We start from the raw sequence: 17,640 nt of genomic DNA on the forward strand, positions 1-17,640 counted from the left end.
TGGGTTGAGTGGACCTTCCAGTATGTCTCAGGTGGAATCCGGGGTCCACACAACTGCAGACCTGGTAGAGGTCTGGTCTGGGACTCAGACCCTGCCGGCCTCAGACCGGAGGGGGGGCGAGCAGCAGAAGGAGCGTGCTAGCGCTGGCTATGGGTTCTATGGATCCCCCAGAGTGTGTCTGGGGGACTCCTGGGTGCACTCACCCGCAGGCCTCAGACTGCAGGAGGGGCGAGCGGTGGAAGGGGAGTGCTAGCGCTGGCTATGGGTTCTATGGATCCCCCAGAATGTGTCTGGGGGGCTCCTGGGTGCACTTACCCGCAGGCCTCAGACTGCAGGAGGGGCAAGCGGAGGAAGGGGAGTGCTAGCGCTGGCTATGGGTTCTATGGATCCCCCAGAATCGATTTCATCGTTTTTAATACAATATGAATCATACTTTCTGAATTAATCACTAAGTGCTTTGCACTAACTGACATCTGTCGATTAGTGCTAATAATGAAAGGGAAAGCTTTAATAATTGAGCATTAAGATACATAAGATACTGGAAATCAGCTGGGAACTGGAGGGACATGCTTCTATTTTGTTTTAAATTCACTTTACATCCTGATCTCTGTCCCATCTCCAGATCCCCTCTTCCACAGTTCTCCTCCCAAACAGTTCTACTCTGAGAGAGTTGAAACCCCCAACCCAATTTCATCTGGGCACATGAAATTTCTTCAGAGCTAGACACTTCTCCCACAGAAATCAGGTAAGACATCCAAGTTTGGAGAACAGATTACACAAACAAGCAGCAGCTTTAGGAATAGCTCCCACTTCAGTTGCTTGGGACCTGCATGATGACCAAGTTGCACATCATCTACATATGATCAAGGAACCTAGGTCCAGCCCATTTATGCTCTTTTGTAGGTGGTTCAGTCTCTGAGAGAAGCCAAGGGTCCAAGTTAGTTGACACTGTTGGTCTTCTTGTGCTGTTCCTATCCTCTTGGGTTGTTTTCAGTCTTTCTCCAACACACCTTTAACCCCAGCACTTGGAAGCAGAGGCAACCACATATCTAATAGTTTAAAACCAATATCGTCTACAAAGCAAGTTTGAGGACAGCCAAGGCTACATAGAGAGAATCTGTGTAAAACAAAACCAAACAGACACTGGCAATACTCCACATTGTTCTGCTCAGAAATTAGCTGTACATGTTCCTAAAGTTATTTTATTTTAATGATAATACAAAAAGTAAATAATATTTTCATGAAAAAATTCTTTTCACAAATACATTGAAAATCTCAGCTATGTAAGATAGTAAACATACTTGGAAATTTTCAAATATGGTATTAGATATGTATTATATCAGAAGTTGAATATTAAATTAATATTAAATCTTGATAATGTGATTGCAGTAGCAGCTCTAAAAGAAGGGGCATGAAGATAAGATCTACTTTAGTGATATAAATCCTATCACTTAAAAAAATTAGAAAAACAAAGAAATAAATAATATTTATTGTCTTTGGTCCATCAATGAAGTAGCTTCATATATGATTGAATTCTTAGTAATAGACTCAGAAAGAGGATGGCCAATGCAAGATACAAATTAGTAATATAATTTTGTGTCATAGAATAACTGATTTATGTTCTGTTACAATAAAATGGAGCAATTAATTGATATCATGTCTGCCTCAACATTTAAACATAGTATATTATTATCTAGAATTGGTAAGAAATAGAAAGTAATTTAGAATTTATTTACTTTTATAATGTGAGATGATATTTTCATAATATAAAATAAATAGTATTTCTGTCTAAAATAAGGTAAAGATTTAAAGCAAAAGTAAAAGTTACACAACAGCACCAAAACAACTTGAAACTTAGGAGCACAAAAGTATGTATTCCTTAGAAATAACTATCATCTGAATGTAAAAAATTCTTATAAGAACAACTGCATATTAAAAAAATAATTTAATGGTTTTTAAACTTCTGAATCATAACATCCACAGCGTCTAGAAGAGAAGTTTCTAAATATTTCTTACTCTAAAACTGATGACAATTAGTTGGTCAAATTACACTGTATTTATATAAAATAGAGAAACTTTAAGTCCATGTGAACTAAGAAAAGTACTGCAGTCTCCTGCTCTCCTTTCACCTCTCTTTGCCAATCACTACTTTTCTGTCTCAATGTCTGCCTCTTCCTGTGTCTTACCATCACACACCTCACACTATTCATAATTATGTCAAGTGAGAGTGCAGTTTTGAGCTGAAAATTCTCCTGACTGTGTCCTTAACATCTTTATTTCTAAGGCTATAGATAAGGGGGTTCAGCATGGGGATCATGACTGTGTAAAGAGCAGTGGCCACTTTGACAAAGAGCCGTGAGCTGTTTGAGTTGGGAACACAATACAGGAGGAGTATAATCCCATGGAAGATTGTTATAGCAGTCAGGTGGGAAGTACAGGTGGAGAAGGCTTTTTGTAGTCCTCCTTTGGAAGGCATCTTTATAATAGTGACAACTATGAACACATATGAGGCTAAGGTGATCAGGACACTGGAAGATTCACTAAATATAGAAATGACTAAGCATGTCATCTGGCTAAAGGAGGAGTCAGAGCAAGACACAGAGATGACAGCAGAGTACTCACAGCCAAAGTGATTGATGATGCCATATTCGCAATATGATAGTTGCAAAAGAGTACATATGAGTATCACAGCACATAATCCACCGATCATATATGTCCCAGCTACTAGCAGAGCACAGAAATGAAGAGGCATTACAACTGTGTAGAGTAGGGGATTACAGACAGCCACAAACCTGTCATAGGCCATCACTGCTAACATGAACATTTCTGTAATCACAAATGTACAAATGAAGAAAAATTGTATCATGCATCCTTTGAAAGAAATGGTCCTATCTTCCATGATCAAGATCTGCAGAAGTTTGGGTGTAAATACACTAGAATAACATATATCCAAAAATGAAAGGTGGCTTAGGAAAAAGTACATGGGTGTGTGAAGTTTGGGATTGATCTTTATAACCACAAGTATGCCCAGGTTCCCCATCAATGTTACTGAGTAGATGGTCAAGAAGAGGAGGAAGAGGGGTATTTGGAGCTGTGGATATTCTGAGAAACCAACCAAGATGAATGTGGTCGTGGAACTCTGGTTCATCACCTCATAGGCCATCACTTCTCAGATTATAAGTGAGGAAGAAGAGAAAAATGAGACTTAATGGAACATGAGAGAGTGGAGCAGTTGAAACTCATGTGAGGCTCACCATAAATCACGAAGTCAGATGTGGACATATTCCATTTGTGAATGTTCTGCCTTGTTTTAGGTTCTTATGTGAGCAGTCAGTAATTAGTAAGTTAGGACAACGTCCTTTGTTCTTCTCTTTGCTCTTCACTATTGTGTTTTTCTCATCTGTAATTAAAATGTAGTGCTCATCAGTATCATTCTATGTGAATTATGTTTATGTGCATATATAAATGATATATTCATTTATTTGATGCTAGAGTAATTCATGGTAAAATATCATTATAGTCATCAGAAACATATTGCAAAGTTGTATATAAGCACTGAGAAGGTTGCAGTGGCCATTAGTCCAAGATAGAGGATGTTTGCACAAACTAAACACCCAACATATGATACAAAGGCCAAATGTCTGACTCTAAGTAACAATACAGGAAAAGTATTTTCACATTTCAAATTTTCACATTTCCTACCTTTAGCAAATTATTCATTCATTGTGTTCATATATTAAAACAGGACATAACCAGCTATTTATTGGCAATTAGAAACAAAAGAAATACTTTAGCATTAAAAATTTAAGAAGCTATTTTTAATAAAAATAAATACATTTAATTTGAACAATTGTAAATGGTTTAGTCATGTGGTCAACTTAAGAGCATAGCATGAGAGAAAATGAAAAATATCCAAGGTTAAGTAATGTGACTGTTCTATATATTACTCAAAGATACTAGATAATAATTACAGGTGCATCTGTTGGGTATGTAGAGAACTGACACATCTTTTGTTCTTGTCCCTAACAACAAATAATATACATTAATCCAAGTCACTATTACTTACTAGGATAGACCATCATCTTTATAATCATTCTACCAATTGTACTGGAATTTATTGGACCTCTATAAACTTTATTCAGTCAACCATACATATGACAAGAAAATCTTATCTATGAACTTAGTTTACTCTGTTTTGAAACTACACAATTGAAAAGCCTCTGATAATAATCTACTCCCCCTATAAATAATTTTGATAAAACCATTATATACATAAACATACTTCAATAGTCATCGCAGAAAGAGCAACCAGAATAATTACAAAATATGTTAATTAAATGACCTAAGTTAATTGTCTAATCTCAAAACAAGGCAAAACAGATTTAAAATAAAGGGATTCCAACAATTTACATTTCTTCTATTTTCTCTTTATTAGCAAATAAATTTTCTTCTTATTATTATTGAAACTTAATGGTAATTGTTTTTACGAGTCTTATGTTTTATTTTGAATGTCCCTGAATAATTAGAATCTTAGTATATTTTCATGTATATTTACAAGTATTCCAAGGGAAAATGTCTGTTCTTCATTTTAACTAAAAAAATAGCTTTACACTTGCTCTTGTGTCTTTGTTCCCTTCTTCACAACCTGATCTTCTCTCTTTTTTCTTTTGCTGTTTTACTTGTTTTTCCATACTAAATAATTTGTGTCTCAGAATACATAAACAACTTTCTTCATCAGCTCTGCATCATGATTTAATATAGGAGCATTATGAGGCTGAATACTGATACTCCTGAATTCAAGATTGTGATGTAGAAAATTCATGAATTTGAGGCAATTATATGCAAATACTTACAATATCTCAATACAAGAAGAAAGCATAATTAATTTTATTATTTGGTACAGCTAAATAATCTACTAACGCTTGTATATTTCATTTTCATTATCTATCAAAAAGCAAATAGGTGTATTCCATTTCTAAGGAAGTATTAAAATAGCTGAAGTGTGAATAGGGCATTATACATTGTGCCAAGCAAACAGAAGAAATAGCATTTTAAAACTATCTATAATGTAGAAACCCTCAGAAAAGCTTTAGGTGTCCATTCTCTAAATGAATATTTCAGTCATGTCATGTTCTAGTGCTGAGAATAATATAAAGTATAATAAAAACAAGAAAAACATAATCAAGACTTCTAAAACAATCATTGCTGGGAATGATGTTATTATGGTAACATTTTGTACTATAACTGAGATGTTCTTTGAAGTTTATTACAGTAGATAACAAAGAACATTGGTAGACTACTAAAGGGAATAAAACATGCTGATTTCATTGCATTTAAAATAAAACAAAAAAGTCTTGTAGAGCTATATTTTGTCTCCATTTAAAACTAGAATTAAGATTCACTTTTGGATCTATATGGGCACTGATGTTTCCCAAATGCCAGTTTGCATCAACAGTTTTAATGCTTTCCTATCTCTAGTGCTTATTGGTTATTGTGATTATTGATATGGCTGTGGGAATGTAATCCACATCAATGATCAGCAAATCAAAGAGATAACACTATGTGCCTTCTGTGGTATTATCTGTTATTACCAACCTCATGTCATTCTGATTAAGGGTTCTTTACTCTCTGGTTATTAAATAATCTATGTTTTCTTTAATAGTAAAGACACTACTTTGCCTAAGTTTCACATAATTTTATAAAATATACAAAATAGTACTGCATTGCACATACTATAATCAATCATGTAAGAAGCACAAAAACAAATGATTTTCTTCTATCTTATCAGTATGTTCATTGCTTCAAAAATAAAACAACAAAAAACACAAATAAGGTCTCATTATGTATAGAGAGATAGCCTGAAATTCACTAGATCAAATTAGCTTTAAACTTACAAAACTAAACCTGACTATGCTTCCCCAAGGGCTTAGAAAAATGCATGAACACACAATATAAAAAGAAGTTATGATTTTGAAAAATCATATGGAGGAATTTAAGAGAGTGTTTGGAGAAAAGAAATAGAAAATAAAGTAAAATATATGTAATAATTGAATAACATTTCAAAGGGCCCACATTAACTTTTAGAGGAATTTTAATTTTATATCATCTGTGAAAAAAATTATTCTTTGATGGTTTATATTCTGTTTTCCTGACAAATTTTGTGCACAACTCTTTTAAGAAAATTGCTTTTTTCTGTATCAATTCCAGAAATTTTACTATTGCTCCACTTTTAATTGCAACTATTATATTCAGTTTTATATAACCTGCCTCATATATTGTGTTATTTTTAGTGGACATGTTTTGTGAGCTTTGTACTCTGCATCTAAATTCACTAAAGTCATGAGGATAAACTGTTAGGTAACTGTTGGCTTAATTTTTTGCACAGTAACTTAACAGTAACAAAAGATCTTGAAAGTTAGGACAGTGGAAAGAAACAATAAACTTTAAGTTTAATACCCAAACATGTTTCATTAAATAAAATAGGAATGAATCACTCTTTTCCAGCTCACATTGCTTTACCTTTCCCTCTAGTATGTGTGGATCCTATATAGATTCACAGACTGAAAACATAGACAACTTTAAAGTAACTCACCAAGATAGAGTCTTTCCTGGTATCCATTTTTTGATAATCTTATTTATATAATTAATAAACCACATGTACAATTTACAGTAAAATTAAAATGCTTTTATAATCTTCCCAACTACAGTAGCAATTATTCCGTGAAATAGAGTTCAAAAAAGTACACAAATACTAATATTTTAGCAACCGTTTGTAAAGAACAAAGAGGAGTCAGGTAGAAAACTGAAACCTGAAGATTTATTTCAAGATATTGTTCATTGTTTAATCTGTAACTGCTTGACACTTGGGACATAAACCCTGAGGAATTCAAATTATGTGTTATCATAAATAATGTAGAAGTAATTACCACTCTGTTACTGAAAATATAATTTCCTCTCAATAAGCATTATTAGGCTATCTCATGACCCGATAAAGGCTAACCCCATATAGACTATATATTTTAAAGTCAAAGAAAAAACACTAAATATATAACATTTTAAATATATCAACATAATTAAATTTATATGATTTTGCATTTCATGAAAACTGGTACATGATTGAGAAGTTGACATGATTTATATGAAAACATAGACTTTTTCTCTCAAAGACATATTGACTAGGAATTATATACTAAATATGTATTCAATTAGACTTTCATTGGTTTAGAAAGCAGTGTCACAACCATTATATATATCAATTTATGCTTATCAGGACAAGAAATGAAGTGCAACAGTTATATTTTAGGTGTTCATGTTGCTTATCTTGTGTGCAAACTTGCTGATTAAAAGTCAAGTGACAGGCTCAAGTTAGGAAAACAAACTAACACCAGACTTCACTTTTCTCTCCATTGCTTCAAATCCAATAGAGCAGCAGTCTCAGCATTAACTCTGTAACAGAGCACCTGTAGCAGACTCCTCTTACCTCATCTCTGGCAGGTCACACAGAGTTTGCCCTCCTTACTTTCCTCCCCCTAAATGAAGCTTTGGTTAATGTTTTTAAAATCTCTTGGAATGAGCTCTGAGTAGTAGATGCCTGCTTGCTATCACTGAAACCATTAATTTAATTATTAATTAATTTAAGAAGTCATCTACTTGTCTATGTAGCATCAGTACAATAGAGTACAACTTTGTTGTTCTCCAAAGATATGTTCAAAAGGGTGGGCTAATATTTTCTCATTGTTACATATGTTTAATAATAACAGTAAAAGCATATCAATGACATGAATCTTTCCAAAAATGCATTTTTCACTTTGGCCTTGCCTACACAAACAAATTCACTGTTGATTATAATCCAAAGTAGTCTTATCTCAGGAAGATCACCTGCTAGTTATTAGAGACTTTTATAACAGAGTCATGGTTTGTATGTGTTTGGCCCAGAGAGTGGCACTATTAGGAAGTATAGCCTTGTTGGGATAAATGTGTCACTGTGTGTGTGGGCTTTAATACCCTAGTCCTAGCTGTCTGGAAGTCAGTATTGCACTATCAGCTTTCAAATGAAGATGTAGAACTCTCAGTTCTTCCTGTTTCATGCCTGCCTGGAGGCCTCCATGTTTTCACCTTGGTGATAATGTGTAGAGAGCTGCGCCTGGGCTTATGAATAATCGCTATTGCAGGATGGCGCCCACATCCACTGATGATCTTGGCCGATAGGTTCCGTGCGCAGGCGCAAAGGCTAGGAGCCAGCCAAACTCATGACCCAACCCGGGGCATTATATGAGTAACAAGCGAGCAGCCAATCAAGTATGTACACGCTGCCTTAAGGGCTATTTAAGCGGGCACCCGCTGCCTTAAGGGCTATTTAAGCGGGCACCGTTTGGGGTTTTTTGTCTACCTCTTCATGATACAATAAATGCTTGCTGCAGAAGGATCCAGTGCCCGCGTGCGTTCTTGCTGGCAAGACGCTCCTGCAGGTTGCAGCTGAAGCTGAAAACCTGGGGTGCCGGGAAAGCCTCACCATCCCCTCTATGCTGCAGAGGAGGCCATGTGGGTTCCTCAATGGCCCCTATCCTCTGAGGAATTGGAAGCTGCTACAAGATTAATTAAAGAACAAGTACAGCTTGGTCATTTAGAGCCTTCCACCTCTCCTTGGAATACACCTATTTTTGTCATAAAAAAGAAATCAGGAAAATGGAGACTTCTCCATGATTTGAGGGCCATTAATGCCCAGATGCGGCTATTTGGCTCTGTACAACGAGGCCTACCTTTACTTTCTGCTTTACCTAAGCAGTGGAGGATTATTATTATAAACATTAAAGATTGTTTTTTCTCCATTCCTTTATGCCCGCACGATAGGCAAAGATTTGCATTTACCTTACCTGCTGTTAATCACCTTGAACCAGACAAAAGATATCAGTGGAAAGTTTTGCCTCAAGGCATGGCCAATAGCCCCACCATATGTCAGCTGTATGTACAAATGGCCCTTGAGCCAATTAGGAAACAATTTCCCTCTTTGTTGTTGGCCCACTATGTGGATGCCATTCTTATGTGCCATAAGGAGTTAGTTGTTTTACAAACCTCATACCCTTTATTACTAAAAACCCTGGGACAGTGGGGACTGCATATTGCTACTGAGAAGGTTCAAATTTCAGAAACTGACTCCTTTCTAGGGACAGTTATTTACCCAGAAAAAATAGTTCCTCAGAAATTAGAGATTCGCAGAGAACATTTGCACACTTTGAATGATTTTCAAAAATTATTGGGTGATATAAATTGGTTGAGACCATTCCTGAAAATTCCCTCCACTGAATTAAAACCTTTGTTTGATATTTTGGAAGGGGATGCTCATATTTCCTCGCCAAGAGCCTTAACACCGGCTGCAAGCCGTGCCCTACAAGTGGTAGAAAATGCCTTACAAGATGCCCAGCTAAAACGCATAGATGAAACCAAAACCTTTGACTTACGTGCTTTTAAAACTAGATACTTACCAACTGCTGTGTTATGGCAGGAGGGGCCTTTGTTATGGGTTCATCCCAATGCTTCTCCCGCAAAGATTATTGAATGGTATCCAGATGCAGTTGCTCAGCTTGCCCTTCGTGGGCTAAAAGCAGCCATCCCATTTTGGAAGGGAACCTAGGGTTTTAATAGTGCCTTACACTGCCCATCAAGTCCAAATATTAACTGCTACCTCTGATGTTTGGGCGGTGTTGGTCACTTCCTTTAATGGTCAGATAGATAATCACTATCCCAAACATCCCATTTTGCAATTTGCCTTAACTCAAGATATTGTATTTCCACGCATTGTATCTCAGGAACCACTCCTAGATGGAATGGTAGTTTATACAGACAGGTCAAAAACAGGAGTGGGCGCCTATGTGGTTAATAACAAAGTCACATCCAAACAATATTATGAAACCTCACCTCAAATTGTGGAATGTTTAGTGGTGTCAGAGGTTCTGGAAATTTTTCCGGGTCCCTTAAATATTGTTTCAGATTCCTTCTATGTGGTTAATGCAGTAAAGACATTAGAAGTAGCTGGGTTAATCAAGACATCCAGTAGACTTTAGAAGTTTTTCAAAGGATTCAGCTTACCTTGGTTAATAGAAGATTTCCTATTTTTATTACACATATTAGGGCTCACTCAGGCCTACCTGGACCCATGTCCCGTAGAAATGACCTGGCAGATCGAGCCACAAAGTTGATTACGATTGCCCTTTCACCAAAATTGGACTTGGCTAAATACTTTCATTAAAGATTTCATGTGACAGCTGAGACGTTACATCGTCGATTTGACATAACTAGAAAAGAAGCTAGAGATATAGTGACTCAATGTCAGAATTGCTGTCAATTCTTACCTGTGCCTCATGTTGGAATTAACCCTCGAGGAATCCGGCTACTACAGATCTGGCAAATGGATGTTACTCACATCCCATCTTTTGGCAAATTACAATATCTACATGTTTCCACTGATACTTGTTCTGGAATTATATTTGCTTCTCCATTAGCCGGAGAAAAAGCGGCCCATGTTATTCAACATTGTCTCGAGGCATGGAGTGCCTGAGGAAAGCCTAAAATCCTTAAAACTGACAATGGACCAGCTTACACTTCTCAAAAGTTTGGACAATTCTGTCGCCAAATGGGGGTGACCCATCTGATGGGTCTCCCTTATAACCCTCAAGGACAAGGCATTATAGAACGGGCTCATCGCACTCTCAAGTCTTATTTAATAAGACAAAAAGGGGGAGTAAAGGAGGCTCTACCCTCAGTGCCACGAGTAACCATCTCTATAGCACTCTTTACTCTTAATTTTCTAAATCTGGACAGTTAGGGCCATACGGAGTCTGACAGGCAAAAGGAGATGGTCAAATGGAAAGATGTCTTGACTGGTCAATGGAAAGGCCCAGATCCTATCTTAATAAGATCCAAGGGAGCTGTTTGTGTTTTTCCACAGGAGGAAGATAACCCGTTCTGGTTACCTGAAAGATTGATGAGAAAGATCCTAACACCTGGAAATGAACCAATGGATTCCTAGGAAGTTAATTCCAGTTCCCATGATGATTCTCCAGAATTGCGTTCCTAGTATATGGGGAGAATATCGTTGGGCTACTCTATCTGCCTTTCCAAAACCTATGCCGGTCAGACATGATGCAGCAGTTTTTCCTAAAATCTTTACAACAAATAAGACTCTAGATCTGCCCTATTTGCCATATGACCCTACAAGGGCCCCATTAGGTGAGAATTGCTCCTTGCCAGAACGAGGCTCTCTTTGTTTTCAAACAACTGAGGATGGAGACTGTATACCTCTCTTGAGGAGGGCTTTGGGGTGGTTTTATGATAAGAGAGGATGGGTGAAAATGACAATTAAGAGAAACAATAACCATACTGAGTTCTCACAATCCTTTTGGCAACCGGCTGTTTGGCTAAACGGGACATTTTTACCATCCAACTTCTCAGAGAGGGAGCACCCCTGTCAACCCAAAGTCTCCCCTCTTTGTAGCGTAGAAGATGAGGGAGGAATTCTGCCCTGGTCTGAATGTCAGTCCCATATAACACGATGGGCAGATACCCATAGGACTTTTTCTTTCTCACCCAACATGATGTTGGACCCCAAAGCTGATATGGTAATGAGAGAAGCCCCTTTTTTACAAGGCCATAAAATGAACCCTTTTCACAAATGATTACTCTGTGGAATTAATGGTAGTTGTACTGCTCTTAACCCCATAGTATTTCTTCAAGGTGGGGCGGCTGGAAGGACATCCTTTATGGGAGTTATTAATGGAACCATGGTGAAGCAGGAAGGTGATCGGGCTGCACAATTAACAAATGTAACTCAGTTGGTCACCGGAGTGAATAAAACCCTGATTAATCAGACAGATTTTTTACCTATCCCTGTCTGTGTTTAGCCCCCTTTCTTGTTTATTCTTTCAAATAATTCATTTATAGACTGCACCAATGAGACTTGTGAAATGTCTCCATGCTGGGATACCCGACGGGCGTCCTGGGCCATGGTTGCTAGAGTCCCATGATGGATTCCAGTTCCAGTGGAGACCCCCTCTACCTTATCCTTATTTTGACAGAAAAGAGACTTCGGAATTACTGCAGCCATTGTAACGGCTATATCTCTTACAGCCGCTGCTGCGACCGCTGCTGGATTTGCCATGGCCACATCTGTACAAATAACTACAACACTCAACCAGTTATCAGCTACAGTTACGGAGGTTATGAATACCCATGCATCTGCTACAGCCCAGTTAAAAGGCGGGCTGATGGTTGTTAACCAGCACCTTGATTTAGTGGAAGAGAGATTAGACATCCTCTTTCAATTGGCCCAATTGGGATGTGAAAGAAAGCTTGGAGCGCTTTGCATTACTAGTGTATGGTATGAAAATTTTACTCGAGCTGCCAATTTGTCTAGAAAATTGGCTCTATATCTTACAGGAAACTGGTCCGAAGGATTTGAGGAAACCATGGAGTCATTGAGAGCAGCGATTGTGAACATCAATGCAACACGAGTTGACCTGTCGCTGACTGAAGGATTTTCCTCCTGGATCTCTTTGGCCTTTTCCTTATTTAAGGAGTAGGTGGGGGTAGGCCTGTTTGGTGCAGCCCTATGCTGTGGTTTAGTGTTCATGCTCTGGTTGGTCTGTAAGCTCAAAGCTCAACAAAAATGTGACAAGGCCCTCATTACCCAGGCGCTTATAGCCATGGAACAGGGAGCCAATCCAGCAGTGTGGTTATCTATGCTGAGGAAAAACTGAATCTATATCTCCAAGTAGCGGTGAAAAGTTGCCTTTATTGCTTAGCCACGAACAGCCTTTGCACCCCATCGACGCTTCGCCTCATTGCACTGGGATAGGTGTTCCTGGCTTTTACTGGGCCTCTAACATGAGCCCTTGAGGAGTGCCATATTACCAGTTGAGGTTGTCGAGTGAGCACTCGATAAGGAATGTTCCATGGACGTGGATAGATTTCCCGAAAACATGCCTGATTGCACAAAGGTTTGATGCCATAGCCCCCTCTATGCACACGGACGGCCGCCGGGTGTCATGGAGAGGAGGCCTCCTTTCCCCGACAAAAGGCATTGGGATGGGTATGGGCAGTATTACTCATTGTGCAACGACAAGAGAAGAAACCCATTACAATATCTCCATTTGCACAGGGGATCAGGCCTCTGTTTTTCCCTCACTGTACAGTTGCACTCAGATACAACTGATTCACCCTACTCAATTAATAAAACAAAAAGGGGGAGATGTAGAGAGCCACGCCCGGGCTTACGAATAATCGCTATTGCAGGATGGCGCCCACATCCGCTGATGATCCTGGCAGATAGGTTCCATACGCAGGCGCAAAGGCTAGGAGCACGCCAAACTCACGACCCGACCCCGGGGCATTATATGAGTAACAAGCGAGCAGCCAATCAAGTATGTACATGCCACCTTAAGGGCTATTTAAGCGGGCACCGTTTGGGGTTTTTTGTCTACCTCTTCATGATACAATAAACGCTTACTGCAGAAGGATCCGGTGCCCGCGTGCGTTCTTGCTGGCGAGATGCTCCCGAGGGTTGCAATAATGGACTGAAACTTTGAACCTATAAGCTAGCTCCAATCAAATGTTGTCCTTATAAGAGTTGACAAGGTCATTGTGTCTGTTCATAGCAGTAAATTTCTAAGACAATTGGCTCCCGACAGACCTCTTTTGAGATACAGTAAGCACCACATGGTTGTGTGTGTTTGAACTTAGTACATCTTTATTTAGTTTTATTACCACCTAGTTCATATCTAAGTAATGATATATTGTCAAGCATTTTATCTTATTTTCTCTTTGTTTTCACCTTATATATCTAACAAATTAGGTTAGTGCTTTGAACTACTCTAACTTAGCAAAGGATACTTAAATTGAAATATTATATATACTTACTCAAGAAACAAAATAACAGTAAATAATGTTTTAAGGAAATCATTACAAGTAATAAAAACTGATATTTTAGCAAAGATGGATATAAAAAATAAAAGAAAGCTTCTTTAAAGGAATTATGGAGTAGGTGTGTCTCTGGCTCACAGTTGTGTAAGGTGGCTCTGCTGTAGCTAGTGTCCCTATGAGGTGCAGATAATGCGGGACGGCAGAAATTCAGAAATGAACTCAGTGACCTTTGATGATGTGGCTATAAACTTCACCCAGGAAGAATGGGCTTTGCTGGATCCCTCCCAGAAGAATCTCTACAGAGATGTGATGGAGGAAGTCATTAGGAACCTGACTTCTGTAGAGAAAGAGTGGGAAGACCAGAACATTGAAGATGAGGACAAAAATCCTGAGACAAATCTAAGGCACATCATAGTCAACTCTGGATACAACATATATGAAGGTGAAGAATACTCTGAGAAGCCATATAAATTTACACAGTACAGGAATTCTTCATTTCTCTAATGAGTATTCAAAGACATATGATTACTGACATTGGAAGTAAACCTTATAAGTGTATGCTATGTGGGAAAGCCTTTCATTTCCCCAGTGAATTCAGAACCCATTTAAGAACTCATACAGGAGAGAAGCCCTATGAATGTAAACAGTGTGGGAAAGCTTTCAGTCATTCCAGCTCCTTTCGAAAACATGAGAGAACTCACACTGGAGAGAGGCCCTACATATGTAAACAATGTGGAAAGCCTTTACTTGTTCTGGTTCCATCAGAAAACATGAAAGAACTCATACTGGGAAGAAGCCTTATGAATGTAAACAATGTGGGAAAGCCTTCAACTGTCCCAGTTATCTTCAAATTCATGAAAGAAGCCACACTGGAGTGAAGCCCTATGAATGTAAACCATGTGGGAAAACATTTAGTTGTTCCAGTTCCCGTCAAAAACATGAGAGAACTCACACTGGAGAGAAGCCATATGAATATAAACAGTGTGGGAAAGCCTTTAGTTGTTCCAGTTCCTTTCGAAAGTATGAACGGACTCATACTGGGGAGAAGCCCTACAAATGCAATCAGTGCGGTAAGGCCTTCTTTTCTCTCACAAGTGTTTGAACACACATGATAAAGCACACTGGAAATGGGCCTTTTAAATGCAATGTATGTGAAGAAGTGTTTCCCTTTTCCAGTGTATTTAGAGGACATCAAAAATCTCATGCTGGAGAGATGTCCCATGAATGTAAACAGTGCAATAGATGGTTTAGTTCCTCTGCCTCACTTCAAAATCATGCAAGAAGTCATAATGGGGAAAAACCCTACGCCTCTAAACAATGTGGGAAAGCTTCCAGTTGTCCCAGTTACATTCGAAGACATGAACGATCTCATGCTGGGGAAAAAAATCCTATCCATACAAACAGTGTGGTAAGTGCTTCAGTGCTTCCAGTTCTCTTCAAATACACGGAAGAATTCACACTGGAGAAAAGCCCTATAAATGTGAACAAGGTGCTAGCGTGTTCAGTTGCTCCACTTCCATCCGGAATCATGAACAGACTCATACTGAGGAGAAATCCTATGAATGCAGTGTGGGAAAGCCTTCACTTCCAGTTAGAATTGATTACTAATAATCCTAGAAGTTATTCATAACAGTCTTATGAATGTAAATTCTAGCAAATCCTTAGTTTTTCTACAGTTTTTTTTTTTTAACAAAAATGATAAAGCACACTTGAAATGGACATTTAAATGTGAGGTATGTGAAACATCGTTTCACAGTCCCAGCATATTTAGAAGATCAAATAAACTCATGCAGGAGAGACACAATGTGAGTGCAGACAGTGTGGTAAATCCTTCACTCCTTTCAAGTATCCTCAAAACCATTAAAGAATTCATGTTGGAGAGTACCCCTATTAATGAAAGCACTGGAGAACCACTTACTACAATTGCCTTGTAAACATGAAAAAAAAATGTACTGGAGACACGTCCTTTGAGTACAAATAAATATGGTAAATATCACATTTTCCTTTTTCCCTCAAAGAAACTAAATACTCCATGGACAACAAATCACCAGAGTGACTGTAAAGGATATAAAAAAAACCCAGAGTTTTCTTAGTTTTTATAAAGGACACAAAAAGGTTCAGACTGAACAATAAGAAGCTCATGTTTGTGAGAAAAAAGGTAAGGCTTCAGACGCCACAGTTCTCATAGATTATGTGAAAGAACACCTGCTAGCTAAAACACTATGAATAGGAACAGGGGTGTGTGTGGGGGAATGCATTCAAATTTTCAGTGTTCTTCAAAGGCATAAAAAGGACTCAGAGGGAAAAAAGCCTGTAGACCTATGTAATATGGGTAGGCTTCAATTTTTACACTTCTTTCTGAGAAGCATAAAGAACTCTGTAGAAAAGTCTGAGTAAGAAATGTCAGAAGACCTTCAATTTTTCTACTTTCATTCAAAGACATGATAGAACTCATCGAGAAAGAGACCGTTGGGTACAGAAAGTCTACAGAGTTCATTTCTTATTGAAAGGTACAGATACACTGGAGATGGCCATGCATTACATTGACTCTACAATGTGAAACTTTGCTTTTCTGGGTTAAAGCATAGATTGTGTCTTTTTATTTATTTATTTATTTATTTATTTATTTATTTATTTATTTATTTTTTTAGTGTTTACTATGTTTATTCATTCTTTTAAAGAATTGCAAACCACAGTCAAATAATCAGCAAATGAGTTCAGCGCGAGAACAAGACAAGCATTTGAAACCATAGTTTTAAACAGTCACAGCCTGTGTTTGGGTGTCAGAGGGTTAACAAGACCTTCAGTTCTATGATTTTTTAAAATAAAAAGACAGACGAATCTTTGACATTCCATTTCTCTCCCTTCTGTGCTTTCAGGCCCCAGATCTATGAAAGGCAAAGAATAATAATGTATTTAATAGAAAAGCCACTTTTCTTTTTCTTTTTCTGCTTTGCATATAAAAGCTTATCCAAGAATACTGGATGTACATTTGAGGCTGTGGGGGGAGGGTTAAAAGAACAGCTCTGTCACATTTTTTTTTAAGTGTTTCAAATGCTAAATCATCCTCAAACATTCTTTGATGAGACTTGGCTGGGAAATTCCTCCACTTTTTTTTTTATTAGATCTTTTATTTACACTTCAGATGCCATCCCCTTTCCCCATTCTCCCCCTTAGAAAACCCCTATCCCATGCCCCCTTTTCCTTTTTGCATTTATACATTTTTTTAAAAAATGTTAATCATAGGCTTTATAAGTTTGGTATTGTCCAATCAGAGTTGTAACCCACTACCCAACCTAGATATAACAACTAGCTTTGACTGGTGGAGATACATGAACATCTGCCTCCCTTTCTCCCCCTCTTTCTCTCTTTCATCACCTAGCTTCTCCTCTCCTTCTTCTTTTCCTCTTCTTACTCTTTTTCTTCCTCTCAGTACTCCTCCCACCTTAGCTCCTCCTACACATCACCCTTCCTGTTAAAATGAAATTTTTCTCTCAAAATACAATTAGAGCATAATTATGCCAATTTGTACCAGTGAGGTACAAGATAGTCCTAATACCCAGTCCATCCTTTTGTTGACTAACCAGAACCTCTGTCATCTATCTTAACTAAAACATTTAGTTCTGAACCTGGCTTTAGGATGAATGTCAGCTGCCGACCATCCACTCAAATCTTTTCTCTCAAGGTAAATAGCTATAAGTTTTCAACCCCATCAGAAAGTTTTCA

General features: G+C 38.0%; 1 protein-coding gene and 1 pseudogene across 1 annotated transcript; one reads left to right on the forward strand and one right to left on the reverse strand.

The window, feature by feature from the left end:
- Window positions 1-539: 539 nt before the first annotated feature.
- LOC117703987 (olfactory receptor 1165-like) lies at window positions 540-6,779 on the reverse strand. The gene is made up of 2 exons (XM_076929041.1): window positions 6,593-6,779; window positions 540-3,400 (listed from the first exon to the last, which is right to left on the reverse strand). Exon 2 carries the CDS (start codon window positions 3,161-3,163, stop codon window positions 2,213-2,215), a length of 951 nt encoding a protein of 316 aa, XP_076785156.1. The 5' UTR covers window positions 3,164-3,400; window positions 6,593-6,779; the 3' UTR covers window positions 540-2,212.
- A 7,324-nt stretch (window positions 6,780-14,103) lies between these two features.
- LOC117703991 (uncharacterized) lies at window positions 14,104-15,522 on the forward strand (annotated as a pseudogene).
- Window positions 15,523-17,640: the final 2,118 nt, after the last annotated feature.

The sequence above is a fragment of the Arvicanthis niloticus genome, chromosome 2 (genome assembly GCF_011762505.2).
Source record: "Arvicanthis niloticus isolate mArvNil1 chromosome 2, mArvNil1.pat.X, whole genome shotgun sequence".
NCBI lineage: Eukaryota > Metazoa > Chordata > Mammalia > Rodentia > Muridae > Arvicanthis > Arvicanthis niloticus.